The sequence below is a fragment of the Crotalus tigris genome, unplaced genomic scaffold (assembly GCF_016545835.1).
Source record: "Crotalus tigris isolate CLP2741 ecotype Arizona unplaced genomic scaffold, ASM1654583v1 scf7180000017611.44802233496:7321179, whole genome shotgun sequence".
Classification (NCBI taxonomy): Eukaryota; Metazoa; Chordata; class Lepidosauria; order Squamata; family Viperidae; genus Crotalus; species Crotalus tigris.
The window spans coordinates 4,509,722-4,531,095 of record NW_024096511.1 but is presented as its reverse complement, the minus strand read 5'-3'; the positions used below and the strand labels follow the sequence as shown (position 1 = coordinate 4,531,095).

Below are 21,374 nucleotides of genomic sequence, written 5' to 3'. Positions count from 1 at the left end.
AATGTGCCAGCAGATTATCTCATTCCAGTGTGTCAATCAGGTAGGGGAGAGAAAGAAATATAGAGGAAAAAGAGATAAGGAGGGAGAGCTACACAGCTAGGGTAAAATGCTTTCAGAGCTAATGAACTCATTATATACATGCAAATGTCAGGATTCCCAAAAAGAAGCAACTTTGAGGCTGCTATAATATTTGTAAAAAGGGAGAAAAACATCAAATAAATCAATATAAAGCTCCATTTCTGATATATATGCAGCTATTTGAAACTTCTGGCTAGAAGTGGTGAAAAAACTGCTATGATGGTGAGAATGATTAATGAACTTTGCAATCAGTTTCTGCTACTCCTTGGGGACAGGACCCTTTGAATTCTGTGAGATTTATTTTTGAAGAAATATTTCTAGATTTGCCTGATGATATATTGAAATGATTAGACATGCCCACCTGATTTTGACACTCCTGACTGTGAATACTGGTAAAATTGCTTATGGATTTTGATATGGAAGGTGCTGTTGGCAGAATGAGAAGGAATGTGGTTGTTGGCTAGTCCCAACATTCTTCCCCTGAAATCTGCTCCGGTGACTTAGAAGACTATTCAAAATAGCACAGAAAGTTGCAGTCAGGAAACTACATTCTCCCAAGGAAGAAAGTAGAAAGTCAACAAATGGATACTGCCTTGAGGCAAGCTTATAGTAAGATGTTAGATGCCAGTTATTTAGTCAGTTGATCTATGCAATTACATGCTGTTAGATAAAGTCCTTTAAAAAGCTGCATGATTCTCAACTTTCTTTCTCTTCAGTGCAGCAGTGTGATTTATCTGTTTAGGTAAGCTGGGATTGTTGAACATCCCCAGCAATTGTCCTTCAGCTGCAGTGAACTTTCACTTGGGAATCTACTGTGTGGCCAGGCCCTTGGGGGCTCAGACAAACAGCTGTACATTCCTGCTTTTTTAAATGGAGTAGAGTCTCATTGATAGACTAAGGGCCCATAACAACATGTCATTTGGATGCTGCCACCCATTTGAGCTATATCCAGTGTCGGCAGAAATAGCTCCAATGGCTGGAGCCAAACCCTAAGCCCTGTGTGTGAGACCAGACAGATTTTCCCCTTGCTCTGTTTTGAAAGCAGCGCTCTCAGAAAACAACAGTAGCTATGCTGCTAATGAATTTCTTTCTATGCTTTTTCCCTAACCCGGTTCTTGCTCTCCACCAACAACAAAGTTTTAGCCCCACGTGTCATTTGGACCAAACATATGGATTCATTTGTGATGGATGTCCCTCTGGGTACGCTGGCTTACGCTGTGAAAGGTAAGAAAGTTTTGCATGCTTTTTAATTTTAATTCTTTTTCCACCTAAGAATGCGCCATTCTTTTTTTTAAAAAAAATCTAACGTCTTTTCATATTAATGTACCCATCTTTAAAGATTTATGGTACTGTCCCATAATTGCAGAGTATCATTGGCATGCAGGGATCCTATTTTAATGAGAAGATTTCTTCAGCTGCTTTATGAGCCAACAGGTATAATTTTCCAGATAAACATGAAGTATTACATCGGAAAAACATTTTTCTCTTTTTTATTTTTTCCTTTTTGGCTGGGTTTTTTGAATGGTTTAATTGTTGCTATACTGCCTTCCAAATTTGTTTGGAATATCAAGAATGCATTTAATCAATTATTCAGTGAGTTGCCATTTTCATCTCTTTAGAATGAGCCAAACAATGCAAGTGAGAACGAAGGCGAGATTTATTTATCTTAATTATTTTTAATTGTGTGTTTTCAAACTTATTAGCTTTTGATTCTTTAAAGTGTTTACTTAGTATCTGAAAACAGGATTCTTGATGCTGTCTCAATTACAAATATTTCATAAGTGTTCTCCCACCCACCTACTGCTTTTTGGATGATAAAAATGCACGACTTCCCAAGTGAGTGAACAAAGACAAATGTAGACATTTGGCAGTCAATCGTGAAAACTGTACATCGTCACTTTGTTCTTTTTTTTGTTCTTTCCTTGAAGTAAGTTGTGTGAAATGTTTTTAAAATTATGACAATTAAAAGTCAAGAAAAGGCAGGCATGATTCGAAGGGAGAACATGAATTGCAGACAATTTCCTCTTTTTAACTTTCTGTTACTTATACTTTAAAATCCCATATTTTTGTTGTGTTGAGTTGTAGCTGATTCCTGGTGACCCTGGATGAATGGTTGCCAAGTTATTCTGTTTCTCAGCTCATATAATTTTTGCAGATGGATTTTTGGGGTTTCCAGCACTCCATCTATTCTAGCTGTGCAAGCTGGCCTGGAGACCCTATGGGGGAGGAGTACTATACTGGTCTAATAGCAAACCCCACTTCCCTCCTGCACTCCTGGCTTCCCTCCACCCATTTTTAATCTCATATTACTGTACCTTCACTGTATATTCCATTGTTTACCTTTATTGTTTCATTACTTTGATACTGTTACGTTTACTCTTCGTTTCTCTGTTTTTATTGTTGTAAGCCACCCAGAGTAGTCCTTCAGCAAATAAATTTAACAAATAAAAAATATTCATGTATCTTAGCTGCTTCTTCTCCTTTTATCCACTTTACCTAGTATGGTACCATCATATTTTTCATAGATGCATTGGTTTTCTCAGCTGCCCAAGGAATGTGAAGCAGCTTTCTCCAGCACCATATCTGAGAAGAGCCAATCTTCTTCCTCTTGCTCTTGTGCAGAGTCCATCCCTATCATCTGTATTTTATAGCAGGAATATCATTGAATTGTCTAGTCTAACTTTTCTTTGACTGAAATGTCTCCAAGAATTTGTCTAGGCCCTTCGATACCTTTTTGACCATTGTTATTTTTTCTCAATCTTTTTTACATACTCATTATCTTCATCAATTGTGGAGCCAAGATAATTATAACTGATAACTACTTCTGTCATTGTTTACTGTTGACATTCTTGTTGATGTACTTTTAGTTTTTGTTCATGTTGAGTGAAAGCTCTGTCTTTAATCTCCTGTTTTATTTCTAGTATGTTTGTTCTTAGGTCTTCTTTAATTTCTACAGCCAACATAGTGTCCACATGTGTCTTATTTACACTCCTTCTACCAATTTCAACCCCAAGTTTTAGTTTTTCCATCCTTGAAGTCTATATTATATCCTCAATATACAGATTGAATAAGTGTGGTGATAGAATACAGCCCTATTTGTCCACTTTTCTGATGTTAAATCTTTTCATGTTATTAAATGTGGCTTCCTAATTATTGTAGAAATTTCGTAACTGACGAATCAAAAGCTGGAGCATGCCTTTACTTTGAAAGGCTTCCTAAATCTTGAATTATCAACACAATCAAAAGCTTTAAAGTATTCTGTCATACTGAAGTAGTGTTCTTTTTAATACTCTGCTACTATTTCAATCAACCATCTAATATTAGCTGTAAGTTCTCATATTCCCCTGTTATTTCTGACACCCACTTGTTCTATTGCACTTCTCTCTCTATATATATAGGGCTTTAAAATTTCCAACAGAATATTGCTGGCATGTGCTATTAGAACTATGTTCTTATATCCCTTTATATCTATTTTTTAGGGATGGGAATGTACATGGATCTTTTCTACACTGAGCCATATTTCTTCGTGTGTGTGTGTGTGTATGTGTTGACTATTATGATCTTTATCATTTCTCCATTACCATACTTGAAGAGCTATATGGCATTTATAAAGAACTGTGCTCTGCCACAGAGTTCACCATATCCTGCTGACACTATTGTTTGTGCTGTGCAACTGCTTATTGGTCAGGGATATCCCACTTATACTGAGATTAATCTTCATACCTGCATATCATTCCATTTCAAATCACTCTCTGGTTTCTCAAGAAAAGGCATATAATTAACCTAAAACTTTATTCCTTTTAACATTTTTGCTCAACTGTCTTTCTTCAAACTAGTTTTTCTTGAATTAATTCTTATTTTTAAAGAAATATTATTGTGTAAAACTGCTTCAGATTTTGATTCATTAATTTTCAACTTCTTGTTGCATCACAGAATCTGTTCTTTGCTGCAAATTATTCATGTTCTAAACAGAAACAAGGCATAGCTTTACTGTACAAACATGCATACACACACATACATTTTCATCTGTTAACTCCATAAGTATAATGTTACAAGTATTCTGCATACTTTCATGCATCAACATATTCAACAGCCATTACCATCCTTTCTTACTCTTTCCTCAGTGCTGAACCATTTACTAAGCATTCTCAGACTGTTTTATTTACATCATATTTCATTTTAATTACACTGCACAACCAACTTTAAAAAAATGTTCCATAACTCAAACCTATTCAGTTTATCATATACTTTCTTTAAATTGACAAGCATAAAATAATCTACTCAACCCCTGCCTGGCTAAAGCTACCCTTTTCACGTTTTGTCATCATCTTCTCATTGTATTCTGTCATCATTGTCTTCTCTCATCCTTTTGATTAAAATTATGCCTCAAACTTCCCAAGCAAACTAATTTCTCTGTCATTCTGCATTCGTTCTTCCTACCTTTTCTTTTGTATAGCAGAACAATGACAGGTTCTTCTGAATGTCAGGTAGAGATACATGCATCAATCATTAAACATGTTGCGCAATCCCTTCTTAAGCAAACCTCATTGAGATTTTAAGTTGTGTGAATTTCAGCTTCCAGAATTCCCCATACAGCATGAGGAGTTGAAGTCTACACATCTTAAAGCTGCCAGGTTGGGAAACATTGCACTAGAATAGGGATCCCCAACCCCTGGGCCATGACCCACAACTGGGCTGCAGTCTGCTTGAAATGGTGCCATGTGAAGTTCCACTCGTGCAAGCAGAGGGTGCTTGAGTGGAGGGCGCTTGTGCTCATGCACGAACCTCAACTCTTGCTAGCAGAGAGTGATCACACGCAAAGCTCCATTTGTGTGAGTAGAGCTTTGCGCACAAGCATAAGGGCCTTCCACTCATGCATGAGGCTCCATTTGCATGAGCGGAGGCTGTGCACACCCACCGCTTGCACCAATAGAGCTGTGTGTGTGTACCTACCACTCACACCGCTGCCCCCCCTGGTGTTCTGGGCAAGGCCAGGCCACCAAGGTGGAAAGGTTGGGGACTGCTGCACTAAAACACCTACTGCTGTAGTATGTGGAATTTGAGGAATTGCAATTTATGTAAAGAAATACAAACAAATATAGAATGCCCCTTCGGTATAACAGTAAGGAGAAAATTTTTAGAAAGTATATTCAATTAATAGAATGCAGTCTGTTCCATTCATACTGGGAATTGAATCAAAGGATTCAGCATATACAGAAAGCCCTATATTTGGCCAAATCCATCTGCCACAAAGAGGACTTACATATTCACTCACTTACCACTGTTACTGTCACTTCTGAATGCTATTTCTATCTATCTTTCCTTTCTGCTGGCCTCTCAAACGCGAGAGACATGAAGCTAATAAATGTAAGAACCAAATCAGCTGAAAAGTACTTACTTATAGTGGGTCAATGTGGAGGTCACTGCGATTTCCATCCAGGAGTACCATCCGTGGAAAGCTAGAAATGTATCTGCATAAGTGCTTTTTTAATTGTTACAAATTGCATAAAAATGCTCAAGGCAATTGCATTTGTGTATTTAGAAAGCTTTCTATAGAAGCTATTAAATGACAGTGAGTAATCATTTCAGAATTTGCATGAAATCTCTTCAGGTTTTAGCATGCCAGTACTCCTCTGTCATGTTTAGCTATTAAACTAACTAATTTAGAAATTATCATGAAATGTTCTTCATTAATTTTGCCTTGGAACCATAATGATTCCTCTTCAGTGCTTGTACTGATTTTATGAGTGGTTTTTTTTTCCCCTTGCCAAATCCTTATACATTACCAGGCTACCTTTATACAGTATGTGTTTGTCTGGAGGGACAGTTGCCCATTTCTTCTGCTGCTGCTTCATCTTTTCTTGTCTTTACCCTTTAAAAAAAAGACCATCACTTCATATTCCAGAAGTTCTTTTATGTTCCGTAACTATTTCCTTGTTGTTTCCAAAGTTGATATCATTTCTCCTTTGGTAAATGTGGAATGTTTCTGTCTTCTTTGCCATCCTTTTCTCTCAACAGACTCCTTGTTATATTCATGTTTATACCCTAAGGCCTGCACTTGAGATACTGTCTCTCGTTCTGTCTCTTTTTCCCCCTCCCTTCTCCCCCCCCCCGCATTCTCATGTCTCATCAAGAACATCTGAGGTGTTGTAGTTGAGCAGAAGATGTATGGGCCAGTGCATGTTCAGCAAAGGTGGAGACTTTCGAATTTAGAAGCTCTCAAAGATAGCGAGTGGGAATTTATTTCAGGGAAGAACCAGATACCATTGACCTGATTTTATTTTAATGTAAGAAAAACAAGAAACTTTCAGAAATTTCTAAATAGGAAAAGTTAGCAGAAAATGGAGAAAAACCTGGAAGTGACTGGGGTACAGGTGGTCCTTGGCTTAAGATCAGAACTGAGGCCAGAATTATGATGGTAAGTTGTGCCAGTTGTTAAATGGGTAATCGTATGACCAACCCAATTTTATGAAATTATTTTTGCAGCAGTCACAGCAAATGTCATAATTGTTAAGTGAACCTGTTGTTCACAATGGGCTCTTTTTTTAACTAGAAAATGGAAACAAACACCTGTTGCTAGTGCACCTCCCCCTTGTAAATCACAGCCATATGTGACCCTGGGACACTGCAAATGGCTGTAAATGCAGGCTGATTGCTGAGTGCTCAGAACGCAATCATATGACCACAGGGGGGGCAGACATCAGAACTTCAAATCCAGGTCAAAAGTACCTTTTGAGGGGGGGGGAGTTTCCAATGAAACTTCAAATGGTCACTAAGTGACCGGTCATTAAGCAAAGACTACTTATAAATTACAAACAAAATATTGTTGTGGATCCTTTTTACATCTACATCTACACTTTGAAATTACTGTCCCCTATTTTCCAAAGCACAGGAAGGCAAGACAAGACAAGACAAGAAACAATGGATGGAAACTAATCATGGAGAGAAACAACCTAGAACTAAGGAGAAACTTCCTGACAGTGAGAACAATTAACTTTTAGTGGAACAGCTTGCCTTCAAATGTTGTGGGTGCTTCATCATTGGAGGCGTTTAAGAAGAGACTATCTGAAATGATATAGGGTCTCCTACTTGAGCAGGTGGTTGGACTTGAAGACCTCCAAGGTCACTTCCAACTCTATTATTCTGTACTCTGTATTCTGTATTCCTTTCCCACCTAGGTTTGAGTAAACACACTCTGACTCAAAGCTGCTTTGTGAAGCAGTACAATTTTCTCATTTCTAAGAGCGAAGCAGGGATTTTGCTTCTCTTTGATCTGCACAGAGCAATTTCGGAGGCCTTTTCTGGTATTTTCAAAATCTGGAAGAGGCCTCTGAAAGTGTGTAAAACAAATGTAAAGCACTTCCTTGAGGAAAACTGAGTTGCAACTTGCATCACCTTTTAGGCCCAAAGGGCCTCTCAGGTCCACATCCAGCAGTCCTTGCTTAGGTTTATTTTCTATAGCTTTTCTTAAGCTATGGTGTTCAAAAAGAGCAAGCAAAGTTGGATCTTGCTGCTCTCTTTCAATGACTACTGTTCAGTTATTTTCAGAAATCAGCATATGCAGCTCAACCATTTTGTTTCATTCATGTGGAATAATTATTATCCATTCTGAATAGATTAATCAGATTCTTTGTGAATTCATGCTGTCCTTTAACTTAAAAGTCACAACATGAACTTTAGAAACGGAATCACTTTAGAGTTGTCAGAGGAAACATGTACTTTCTAGCTAGATTGGGATTGCTCTTGATATAACTAATGCTAAGAAACTAGAAAAATATGAACAATATCTTTTTGTAACTATATCTGCATCCCCCTTCTAAGTTCCTGTGTTTTTCTCTCCTCATAAGCATCCCGATACAGTACCATATTTTTTTCTGCTAATATCATACACTTCATGTTCTACATGAATTTCTTTTCCGTGAATGTTGGCATAGTAGACTGAAAAGGAAAATAAAATGGTGGTTAGTAAATTATGTCTTTAGCTAGGCAGGATAGATGCTGAGGGGTAAGGAGAACTTTAATGCCTCCACTTCCCAAGTTAAACTGGAAGGTGCCAAAGCAGGAACTTTTGTTAGAAGAGTTTGCTCCAGTGGAATGCTTGAATAAGCATATAGACACATTGGTAGAATGCCAAGAGACAAAAGTTTGTATTAAATTTAGGTAGCAGAGCGCCAAAGAGGAATATAAGTGGATTGTCATTTGTTGAAGAGTTAGTTATGATTAGAAGTTCATGCATTACACACATCCTTGGGGTGCTGTTATTACAATAGGCTTTGAAAAAAATGTTGGCATTATCGGATGAAAGACAAAGCCTACGGTAATAGAAAAAGAAAAAAAATCTAACAAAGCTAGATAAGCAAAGAGAATAATGAGTATTAATTGGAGGAATCTGCATTGTTTCAATATACTTTCAGCAATCATATTGCATTGGCCACATGGGAACCTTTGTTCTATGCTTCTATGTAATTTAAGACAAAAGAAGCAGACTAAGGCTCTAAGTATAGGACTGAGTTTCTAACTGTGTGTTGTTATATATTACAAGTCATGAAGATTATAGTCTTATGGAGCCATTTGTCTTCCGCCCTATCAATCTTCTTTGAAACTGTTCACTGAACAAGATTCATATGACCTGGTCATTAACATTTTCCTCTATCCTTCTAAACATTACAGACATGCCTATTTTGTGGTAGTAGTCCACAGAGAATTTTAGCTACTATCCTAAACATATTCAGAGTAAGGCATTGCATTTGCATACATGTATAATTCAGAAACAGTCTTTATTATGAATAGAGGTATAGATTTATTATGCATATACTCTACTTCCTTGTCTATTTGCAAAGTTTATTAGGTTCCATCTTAAACAGGGATTTTTATGTTGCGGAGGAGAATAGCAGTTTTCTAAGTAAGTTATGCTATTGTGCCCTTGTACATGGTACCTATATGGTGTTATATAAACTTCAATGCAAAGATGGTATTTCTGACTATGATTTTGTTCATCCTTACTTGTTACAGCATAGCCTCTTCTTATTTCCCTCCTTCCACATTATTATCTAACACAAAGCATAGCTGGCAGTATTTCAGCTGATAATTTTGCTATAGTCTGTTGTTATTATTATTATTGTTTGTTTGTTTGTTTTTAAATGAGGAAAGAGGGTCTGGAAATGCTTCAGAGTATCCAACTCCAGCTATTGTTAGTTATTCCTAAGGACAAAACTGTAATCATTGCTTAATGCCAACAGGCCAAAGTAAATGCTAGAACTGATCTGTCTGTCGCCCTAGGTGTGCAGAAGGCTATTTTGGACAACCTTCAAAACCAGGGGGATTATGCCAGCCTTGCCAATGTAATGACAACCTTGACTTCTCCATTCCTGGCAGCTGTGACAGGTTGTCTGGAGCTTGTCTTAACTGTAAGCCAGGTACAACAGGCCAGTACTGTGAGAAGTGTGCTGACGGGTATTTCGGAGATGCTCTTGATGTAAAGAAATGTCAACGTAAGTCCTGGAAACTTGCTTTCCCTGTCAAAATGCATTCATTCCCTGCAGGCACATCTCATGATTGTGTCAAACAGAACGTGCATTTATTTGCATAGTATTTACCTACAGTAAATTCGTATTACATAAAACAGAGCCATTCAGATTGTCTGGTTGGTTACCCCCACACACTCAATAGCCTGTTAATTGCCTAGTGGTCATGATTTGTTGGTTTGTTTACACAATGCCATCAGTATAATGTTCCTTTTAGAGATGTGACCCTTATTCTTCTATTCCTCTGTACTTCAGTTTCTGTGAGTTTTTGACTTTCTTTCTGTCATGGAGAGTTATTATATCTAATTGGATATTATTTGTGTGTGGACCACAGCCTTTATTCCCCCTTTCCTTATGGTACCATGTTTGAATCTCTTTTTGGAAGTGCCTCCTGCAATAAGACAAAGGAAGTTAAAAAAAACCACACAAATAAAACATTATACATGAATATATGTTCGCACATTTATAAAAGCTGGCTACCTCTATTTATAGAAAGCGTTTGAGAATGAATCGCCCCCATAAAATTAATCACAATTAAAGTATATCTTTGTGAGGAAGAGAGGTGTCATGTATTCTGTTATATGTCATGTTTCTATGCCAGAGGTTGAGGAGCTGGGGTATCCTAGTGTGAAACAAACATTGCTAAACTAGTTGGAAATATATTGTCACTAAGGCTATAAAAATAATTTAGGCAATATCTCTGATTATTGCAATAGTGTAAAATTGGTATTTGAAGTGAGTAATTCCTTTCAAAGATTAGCATGCCTGCTTTGGAAGCGATCCTAGGTAATTTAGGATAAACTTAAGTATTGGTGCCAAATCTTTGAGAGGATGGAACCACTTCACTGCTTTTAAATGTTTTGCCAGGAAGTGAAAAATTGAATGCTAAAGGTTTTGCAGGGAACGGCATGATTTACTAGTATAAACGATGCAATAAAAATATTTAAAAATTACTTTAAACCAATCACATTCTAATGTATAAGTGGGTAGAATGGTTAATTTTTAAAAATGGGAAACTGGATGAAATTGAATTTGAAAAAATAAAGTACCACTAATCTTTTTTGGCTAATCTATAAAAGGGCTCAGAAGATAGCAGGAAATTCAGAGCAATTTGCTGATCACATCCTCTCAATAAATAGTTGTGAAGTTCTGTAACAGACAAAATGATTAAGAATGACACTCACCGATACGACTTCTATGAAATCAGTTCCTTTTTTTCAGTAACCTTTTAAAGTTTTACACATTGTGGAAATAAATAAATAAAACATAGAAAATAAAACAAAACCCTAGAGATACTCACTTTTGTCTATACTTGTTTTTGTGATATTCTCATTTGTCCATCATTAAGTTTTCCCTTGATCATTCTTGCAACCACAGCTGTTGTCTGAACATGAGCTCTCTTACTGTGTTCCTTTGTCACCTTTTCCCTCATGTTTGCTCCTGACCATTTCTGCAAAGTTGCAGATCTGTTGCAAAAACACTCCTATTCCTCATTCATGTTTCCATAATTAAAATACTCATTTTGTATCCATGCATTTCCTAATATGTAGACAAGTAGTTTGTGTTATGTTCTTCATTGTCTCTGTCTCTAGTCTACAGCTCTTAAGATATTTGGGGGGTAGGGGTCATCCAACTCCCAAACAAGTTTGACTCTGTTTAGGTTCTGAGCACAAACAACATTCAGACTAAAATAAAAGTTTATTAAGAATTCACTAGCATATCTGATGATGTATTTGTTAAAGATACTAGCATTAAAACCCTGAATTTGAAAAATCGAACTATAGATGGAATTGTAATTGTCTTCATTGCATAAAGCTTCTTGAGTCACAGTCAAAGTACTCAACATTTTTCATAGATTCAGTTGTTTTACAGATACAGTTATAGATGTACAGGTAGCTTTAATTTTGCCTGTTGACTTATCATTAGGTAATGTATGGATTATCCATTTTTCATGGAACTTTGGTTCAAAATTCAGTGGTCATTTTATCCATGCATAGGCTTATTTGCAAGTATATATGGAATACATGGTAATTTAAACAAGTATTATCATATATACTCATGAATAAACCAATCAGAACAATGATCTATTAATAACCAACATCCTGATTCCACATCCTGACTGACTGATATGTTATGTTATCTGTACAAAAAAAAAGCCAATTTTTTGCCAATTTTCAAATGTCAATTTTTTTAAGGGGATAATATTTTTAGGATTCATTTTAAGAAACACTGTCTCTTATAATATACATATGTAACATTTGGAATGAGATAAGGAATAAGGAAGAACCTTATTCTGAGAACTAGACCTACTTTTTGTCAACGGACAAAAAGTAAGGTGGAAAGGTCTTAGTGAACCTGAAAGGTCTTTATGCTCCATTTAATACTTTAAAAAAACTGAAATATTTTACAGTTTTTTGAACTGAAGAGGAAATCCATAGGTCAGGTTAATAAATTGTCATTTGCCACCATGAATGTAAAAGTACTGCACTAGCATTTTTCAACTTTAGCTATTTTAAGATGTTTGTACTTCAGCTCCAAGAATTCCCCAACCATCATGCATAATGGTTGGGGAATTCTGGGAGCTGAAGTACAAACATCTTACAAATGCTGACATTTAAAAACATATTTGCACCTTAATATTATTTGACAGTCCTCTCTTCTTCCACTCGAACTCAGGAAAAACAAGAACGTATGTTGGCCTGCCACAAATGGTGGGTGCTTTATTAAACTGAATAAATTACAAGTTGTATAAGGCCATCATAGGGTCTGAAACAAAGAGTCATTAGTTTGTGTAGACATCAAATTATTGCCTTAATTTGTTATAGGTTTTTTTTTATAACTGGGAAACTACCGATAAATAAAGAATTGTGTCTTTATGGGTTTAGTTCTGCTTCTTCAGCTTTTAAAAGATGATAAATGGGAGAAAAGAATGTTCCTCTTTATTCCCTTGCTAAATATTCTAGAGTCTTTCACTTGTATTAGAACTGTGGAGATTAGCTGGATGACAGGCTGTAAATTATAAATCAGGAATTGATTTGTAATTTATGACCATCTCCTGTCCCAGAAGCTGGTCTTTTCTAGCCTTCTGTTCATCAGTGTAAGATAATTTTAAATGTTACAGGAGCTAGATGACTAAACTCTTGCAAAAGATTGCCAGCAAATGTTTATGTATACAGTTCTATACATATTTGTTCTAAGGATGTTCATTATCAGCTCAATTCAACTTGTTCTTGTCTACCTCAAGCCTGCAGCTGCAATATCAATGGCTCATTTTCAGAAGTCTGTGACTCTAAGACTGGACAATGTCATTGCAAGCCCAATGTTCTGGGACGTCAATGTAATCAGTGTAAGGTAAGACACCAGAATCTGATCTAGACTTAATTCTTCTATTTCCCATCATTTATGGAATAGAAGAACTTTTCTATATCCATAAAATGCCATTGGTACTTTTAGACACATAGCAAGTTATGTTATGTGACTTTCTTTTCAGTCTTAAAATCTTAGCCTTCATTGTGTTTCTGGAACAATTCAGTTTACTAAATAAATTATGTTATTTTGGGGCACAAAATCTCTCCACTTTTAGAATCTAAAACAAAATAAATATATCATGATTATTTTATTTATGGTCTCAAAGGGGCAAGGAATAATTTTCATTAAAATATTGACATAAGAGTTCACTTGTTTTTAAAATGTTCAAGTAGCTGAATGGACAGATGTCTTTTTTTCTGTGGTGTGATAAAAATATTTTTTTTATTTTTTTCTGAGATGGATTATCATTCATTATAATGCACTATGATGGAGGGAAATGCTAACTATGCAATCTAATGTATATTTCCTTTATAGCAACGGCCTTTCCATGTATTGTAATTAACCATATAAACAATGGTGAGCATCCCAGATTCTCCAGCCCTTGACCTGTGATATGACTTAAAAGCAGAAAGTTGCACTTTCAGCAGAACTGTACCATGGAGATGTCTGCGTTGATATATAAAATATATTAAATGCTATATATCTCTATGTATATATAAATTGTATTTACATGCCTCAGCTTTCATCTTATGCTCTTAAGAAATATTTGCTGAGAAGATTTTAGAGTTTATACTATTTATACTATATAAAATGTATCATTTGATCTAATCTGCTTTTCCCAGATACAAAAATGGAGAATAAATAAGGAAATAAGAATAAGGAATAACTCCAATGCCTTTCTGAATCCTGACAATACAGTGATGAGCACAAAGTTCATTAAGTGTTTAACATTAAATTACTGATATACTTCTTATCAATGAAGATGCCTAGAACTCATGCATCTTGATCATAATGATATACAGTACTTATATTTTTTTCTCATGATAATATAAATGCTTAAACCTCTTTATATTAGGCCTTGAAGCATTTAGAATACAATATTGTAAAATAGCTACGGCAAATAACCAAGTATATCCTGAAGCTAATAAACAGGTAATTAGTTTAGAGAGTAATTATGAAATTAGAGAGTAATTATAAAGCATGAGAGTTTTAGGGAATATCAATGTTGATTTCTATTAGACATTTGTCCCCATCTCCTGTATGGTTGTTTAAAACTGAAACAGCTGGAAGTGTGAGGAAGAATCAATCAATATTCCAGAATTTTTTTAAGCAGCAAAAATATGATTTCCAGAATTCTTTCTAATATTTGCCAAATTATTTATTGTACTGCATGTGATGTAAAAGAAAAAAAAAATCTTACTGGAAATTATTCATAGCATCATTTGCTTGGTTTTATAAATAAAAATGAAGGCTTGAAGTACAAAAACATGCTATAATAGTCATATGGTTTGCCCTGAGATTTAGCTCTGCAAATATTAATGCTTTGGTATTTCTTGCTTTTATTCTCAAGTTATCTACTGTTCTGATATTTCTTGTACATTCACTTCTTAACTTGTTTTCCTCCCTTCTTTCTCTTCAAAAGTCCACTTACTTTTGGGCTCCAGAAAAGCAGTTCTGCATTCCATGTGGCTGCAATCCAGTAGGATCTATGTCCTTGAACTGTGATGTATCAGGGAGATGTATTTGTAAATCTGGATTTGCTGGTAAACGATGTGAACTGAGCAGGCAGGTGTATATCCGGAAACGGAAGCCGTCAAACTCTCAACAAACGAAAGCACCCCACCAAAGATGGGGCTCTCCCACTGCAAGTGGGTGTCCAAGAGGTGCTTTCAAGTCTTCTGATTTGGTAATAAAACATGATACATTCCGCATGCCTTGCATTTTGGCATGCGTTTGTGCTGGGAAGTTCTACATTAACAACCTACCCAAAACGCTGTCCTGTCAACTTTCAAAACAAGACTGAGAAAATTATAATGATGGAATGATAACTTTCTGGGATAGAGCCTTTCACCCAAATGCTTAAGGAATTATTTCTACAAACATATCACAACAGTACTTTTTAAATTAATATACAGTATAGCCAATTTTAGTCATAAAATTAACACCATTAATACACAAAAAAATAAAACAAATCTTTTCTCAAGTAATCCAATATAATTTCAATTCTTTCTTTAAAAGATATGAATGAGGTATAGCCTCCTTTTGAGAAATTGGACACATTATAACAAAATGGTTTCCACTTTATTACCACACAAATTGGTAAGATGCTCCCAAAAGTGTGCTTTGGAGCAGTGTTGTTTCTCAGCCTTGGCAATGTGAATCCTAAAATTCCCCAGTCAGTTGACAAAGTTGAGAAACACTGCTGTAGAGCCTTGATGCTCTTGTAAGTAAAATGTGATAGAGACAGGTGCTTTGTTGTGCAGCTTGTCAGCTTTCCATTTAATTTTACATCTTTCGTGTTAAAATATTGTAGCAGAATTCAAGAGATGCGGAACAGGGAATCTGATGAACCCTAAATGAACTCTCTGACCTGATCTGACCCTGCAGTACATAGATATAGGCAGATTCTTGTGATTCCCTTAGGCAACCCTTGCTTTTGCTGACCTTGTGCTATGAGTAATATGCACAGACATGGTTGTTTACTGACAGATGCATTTATATGCTTTCCTGCATGATGTTTTTTCAAGCCCTTACAGTGATGCTCAAAGGCATAGGGAGCTACAAGCCAGAAATAACAATATTTCTGGCATAGCAGGATGTGTGTTAAAAGAAACATTGAATTTCTTGTCAATGGGCCACAATCTCTTGAGCTACTTTATACCAAACCAAGAATTTATAGGTACCCAAGGGAATTCCTTTGTCCTTTACTTTGAATGGCAGGTCTTGCTGCCTTAAATAGTGAAACTCTTTTTAAAACTCTCCTCATTTTCGAAGATACTGGTTGTATCAGAATAGAATGGAATGGAATGGAATGGAATAGAATAGAATAGAATAGAATAGAATAGAATAGAATAGAATAGAATAGAATAGAATAGAATAGAATAGAATAGAGCTGGAAGGGACCTTGGAGGTCTTCTAGTCCAGCCCCCTGCTCAAGCATGTGTTGGATGGAGAGAACCTGCTATTCTAGCTGTAGTTTCAAAACTTCTTGGAATTCATCATGGCAACCGAGCTTCTTTTATTTATTTATTTATTTATTTATTTATTTATTTATTTATTTATTTATTTATGAGACTTATATACCGCTTTAAGTGCAAGCACTCTCTAAGCGGTGTACACCAGTAAGCAATGTATATATATATTTACATTGCCCCCAACAATCTGGGTCCTCATTTTACCTGCCCCGGAAGGATGGAAGGCTGAGTCAACCTTGAGCCGGTGAAATTTGAACCGCTGACCTGCTGAACACAGTCAGCTAAAGTGGCCTGCAGTACTGCACTCTAACTGCTGCGCCACCTCGGCTTCCCCATTGTGCTTGTCAGAAGGTCGCAAAAGTTGATCACATGAGCCCGGGACACTGCAACCATCATAAATGTGAACCAGTTGCCAAGTGTCCAAATTTTGATCATGTGACAGTTGTAAGTGTAAAAAGAACAATGATAACTCGCTTTTTTCAGTGCCCTTGTAACTTCGAACAGTCACTAAATTAACTGTTGTAAGTCGAGGACTACCTGTATTAAACAGAAGAAGAAATGTATTAGATTATTACTACCTTCATGTGAACACAGCGGATAAAACATAATTTTAGTTAACAGATACAGAGGTATTTTAAAAAATTGGATTTTCAACATTTTCAACATTTCTGCATAAATATAGTGGCACAAGTATGTGAACCTCTAGGATTATTGGTTCATTTGAAAAGGAAATTCACACAAGGGGAATCAGAATCTTGTAGCAAAAAGTTTTATTCTAAAAGGGTATTTATTTTATTATTTTCAGCCTTTAAACAGGATTTATCATCCAACTATTTATTTAAAACTACATGCTGACTATGCCTGGCTTCATTGAGTAATTCTGAATTACTTTTGAGGAATTTCAACTTTGGTTTGGGTTTTTTTTTATCTCTCTCTCCCTCTCTCTCTCTCTCTCTCTCTCTCTCTCTCTCTCTCTCTTGCCTTTTTCTGCATCATGAGAAGAGATAAGAGGGTAACATAAGAGGATAGGAGTATTTAATTAAACTTTAATTGCATCAGTGAAGCTTTTCCTCTCATTGCTAAATATGGCAATCATCCCAGTACACCAAAAAAAGAAATGTCTATAAAATGTGCATGTTTATTGTTTTAACCTGGCTTCCCATCAAGAAACAAATTCAGGCTTTACTGGATGATCAAGAGGCCAAGCCAGTGGTGGGATTCAAATATGTGAACAACCAGTTCTCTGTGTGGATGCTGCTTCGGGAAGTCTGTTCTGGGCCTGGCCAATAAAAAATTAGCTACCATTTTTGCCAAATTAGTGCGAACCAGCTGAATCCCACCACTGGGCCAAGCAGATCCATAATTAAGGCAAAATAATGGTATCAAGTATACTGGTGTATGTTTTTATGCTTTGATCAAGTTCTTGTAATGGTAGCTCAAGGAGCTATTGCGAACTCCTTAATGGCAAAGTTTTATATAAGATACAGGTGTATCTTTGTAAAATGTTTTTCTTGTAACAGAAAAGATTTTTTTTAAAAGATGTGCTTTTGCATTGTGCTATTTAACAAAAATGAGTTAATGAGTCTTCATGTACATATTTGAGTTCATAAAATTCAAAAGGGATTTATTTGAATTTCACCTTTGAACATTTACAAATGTATTTTAGGCTGAACAACTTTAAAACATCTAAAATATGAATCTGGGTAATGTGATAGTGTCATTTGGCTACCAGTGAAAATGACAGTATTTATCCGTTCTAATTCATTTTGGTGGTCTGAGTTAGAAAAAAAGTAAAGTCATTCCTTTCTACCTTTAGGTAGTTTTTCAAATCTGTTTGTTCCTTCCTCTTTTCTATCCCCTTGTTTTTATTTTTGCTAACTGATATTCTGTCTCTACTATGACAGTCTGGTACCTTTGGTGTGCAGTCATCAAGAGGATGTGTCCCTTGCAATTGTAATTCATTTGGATCGAAATCATTTGACTGCAATGAAACCGGACAGTGCCTCTGCCAACCAGGTGTTGGAGGAAAAAAATGTGACCATTGTGCTCATGGATTTTATGATTTTGAGGAAGGAGGTTGCACCCGTACGTATATAATCAAGTTTCATTTAATAGCTAATAGCTTTGTGGGAGGGGAAGGGTTTTTCAAGATGGTCTTCTAGTGGAAAAAAGCTAAGTGCATTATTTTCTCTATGGAGTTTAACTCTAGGCAAAATTGATTTTACACAGGACAGTTTTTATTTTTATTTGAAAACTTGAACAAAATATTTTCAAACATGCAAGACAATCGTAATCTTTTTTTTAAGTCCAAATAAAAGCTCTGCAATTATACTATATAAATATCAAGCATACATCATATTCTTTGGGGCAAAATGGGGGCATGAGAAGTTATAAACAATGGAAAGGGTTCTACAGCGATTCTGTGCAAAGGTTGCTGAGCTAGGTAGGATAGAAAGGACAAAGTCTAAGCAAGGAATGGTTAGTTTGGGTTCCCTTTACATTGTTCACTGTGTTGAATATATTGTTCAATATTCCTAACAGTATGCCATTCATTGAAATTATTTCCTTTGCTCAGTAGTTTACATTTTCTAATATCTACTGTAAAATAAAATAAAAGGCCAGTTTATATTAGAATTATTATTTAAAAATAGTTGCTATATTTATCCAGCTCTGACCTATTTTGTTGATGTATGATCCTACTTTAGAACTAAGGATGCTCAAGTAATTAAATCTTAAGCCATTGTAATATGAACTATCTCTAGCTGATGTTCAGATCGGAATATAATTATTTGAGCTATGAACTCTTCTAAACTGATTTGAAAAAAGTGCTTCAAAACTCACTCAATTGCTCATTTGTTGTTTCTCGGTTATTCATTAACACAAACATTCTTTTTTTTCAGATTGTGTTATTAAAGAGAAAAAAATTGAAAATAAAAAAGGTTTAAAAAATGGTGATTTAATGAATAGCAAATAAAGGTTGTGCTCTCATAAGATGGAACCAACCTTTTCCAAAAGATTTTGGAGAATTCTTAGACATATTAACTACCTTTTGATTTTCATGCTTATCTACATTTGTGATGTAGTTTTTAAGATCTAAAAGGTATTCAAGTGTATATTAAAATACTAATAATATATATCAATTAATATATATTATGCATTTTTAATTCTAATTATAATGTTTTTTATTAGACAAAGCACTAAAAATACATACATACAAAAAACAGCAGGAATGAACAGGAAGAGAAGAAAAAGATCAAAAGTATTTTAAAAATTCCTTTCTCACCCCTATGGGTGGTGTGTGTCTTCCTCCATCTCAGGTCCTCCATCAGAGGCCTGGGAATTTGAGGGTTTTGGGCAAGACTTAGCCGTTTCTAGAACCACACTCTTCTGGACAGAGAGCTTTGATGTGGTTCCTGGGATCTGCTGGAGCCACTCTCCCAGCTTAAGAGCCACAGCCCCAAGTGCTCCTACCAGCTCTGCAGCCACTTGATCTTTGCTTTCTGCATCCCCTCTAGTTCCTTCTTCAGGCCTTAGAATTTCTGCAGTTTCTCACATTTATTCCTGTCACTTGGCACAACTACATTTATCATAACTGCTATTGTTTGATCCTTGTCTATTGCCTTGATATTTGGTTGACTGGCCAGTACCTGCCTGTCTGTCTCTATCTGGAAGTTGCACAGGCTCTTAACCTTCTTATTCTACACAAACTTCTGTGACATCTCCCTTCTTGACTTGGGAGGTTCTAGCCCTTACATTGTTGCTGTACACAATGCCTGCTACTTGGTTGTGCCACTTAGGATGTTCCTGCCTGCATCTTACAACCTGTCACTATGTGCCTCTGAGGTCTCTCTGCACAGTCTGCACCTTGAGTCCTGTCTAGTATGATAGACCTCTGCTCCAAGCTTAGTGCTTGTTTTTGCACTGCTATGATCAGTGCCTCAGTGCTTTCTGTTAGTCCAAGTATTTCCCGCCAAGATTTCCTAATGTCAGCCACCTCAGCTATCTCTCAATGGTATATCTCAGGGGTAGGCAACCTTGGCTCTTTTGTGACTCATGGACTTCAACTCCCAGAATTCAATGCTGGCTCAGGAATTCTGGGAGTTGAAGTCCACGAATCATAAAAGAGCCAAGGTTGCCTACCCCTGGGATATCCCATGAAGGGCATTATTTTGTCATGGTACATATTCTTTAGGGAAATTGATCCAATCTTCAAACTTCTAAACTTACAGAAGAATCATTATGTACCTAAATCATTTTCTTCAACATTTAATGGCACTCTCAACTAAAAAAAATCATACAAACTATTTGTCTTGGTTAAAAGAATGTAAAAAAAGAACCCCATATGTTCAGGATCACGTGTCCTGGGTTTTTTAAAATAAATATAATTTATGAGAGAAAAAATATGAAGTAAGTAATGAAGAAAAATATTAAATGATTGGATTAGAAAAAGTATGCAGAAAAATGCAAACATTAGGATAAATTTTTTTTTTGCTTTAAAAAAATGTACACAGTTGAGAAGTTAAACGAAAACAGCTTCACAAATGAATCTGACATATATCAGAATTAAACTAATCTGTGGATTTGTATTTAGAGCACAATCCTATATGCTCAGCCATATGTTATTTTCAGTAATGTTTATTTATAAATACATATGGATGAAAATCTATCCTTATTAAACATGGAGCCTGGTTCTCTGCGTAAATAAAATTAAATGGGACTTTCTCTCACTTATATATATGATTGCAATCTAAATTAAACCTTGGCTGAAATTCTTTGGTACTCTAAAGTCTAACTTCAAAATGTCAAATAGGAGTCCTCCTATTCAAATTGTTGTATGTCCAGTTTTTGGGGATATAACACTGAGTAATGAGAATCCTGATTATTCTGAAGTATTGCAGTAACCTCAAGGGTATTGAGCGATGACTTAGTTTGATCCCTCTGCTAGCAAGCGGAAAGCAAATTTTGTTGGGGAGATAAATGCGTTTTAAGATTTCTACAGGTTATATTCAGAACCATGACTCAACATTTGTAGAGACCATGTAAAGGAAGTGTGGACCTATAAAGATGTGTTTATTGTCATGTAAATGTTCAAGCATGACAGTGTTTGGTAAGAATAAGAGGTCATTTCTTGCATTCATTGAAGAGAAACCCATGAAATGAAAAATAAATGATAAATCTAGCATTAAAGAACTTAGCAGAAAAAGAGATTGAACAAGCACACAGGGTATTACTGTGATTTGTCATTTTTGCAGCACTTGCAGGTCTGTAG

The 21,374-nt window shown here is 35.8% G+C and overlaps 1 protein-coding gene across 12 annotated transcripts in view; it reads left to right on the top strand.

The window, feature by feature from the left end:
• LAMA2 (laminin subunit alpha 2) overlaps positions 1-21,374 on the top strand; it is a 471,875-nt gene that overhangs the window by 254,003 nt on the left and 196,498 nt on the right. For 9 of the 12 annotated variants that reach the window (XM_039324668.1, XM_039324684.1, XM_039324648.1 and 6 more), the window contains 5 exons: positions 1,216-1,302; positions 9,358-9,569; positions 12,847-12,953; positions 14,554-14,817; positions 18,010-18,190. In XM_039324668.1, the coding sequence (XP_039180602.1) occupies positions 1,216-1,302; positions 9,358-9,569; positions 12,847-12,953; positions 14,554-14,817; positions 18,010-18,190 (851 nt within the window). The remainder of the gene's footprint in view (positions 1-1,215; positions 1,303-9,357; positions 9,570-12,846; positions 12,954-14,553; positions 14,818-18,009; positions 18,191-21,374) is intronic. The other 3 variants (XM_039324713.1, XM_039324702.1, XM_039324695.1) reach the window with 1 other exon arrangement.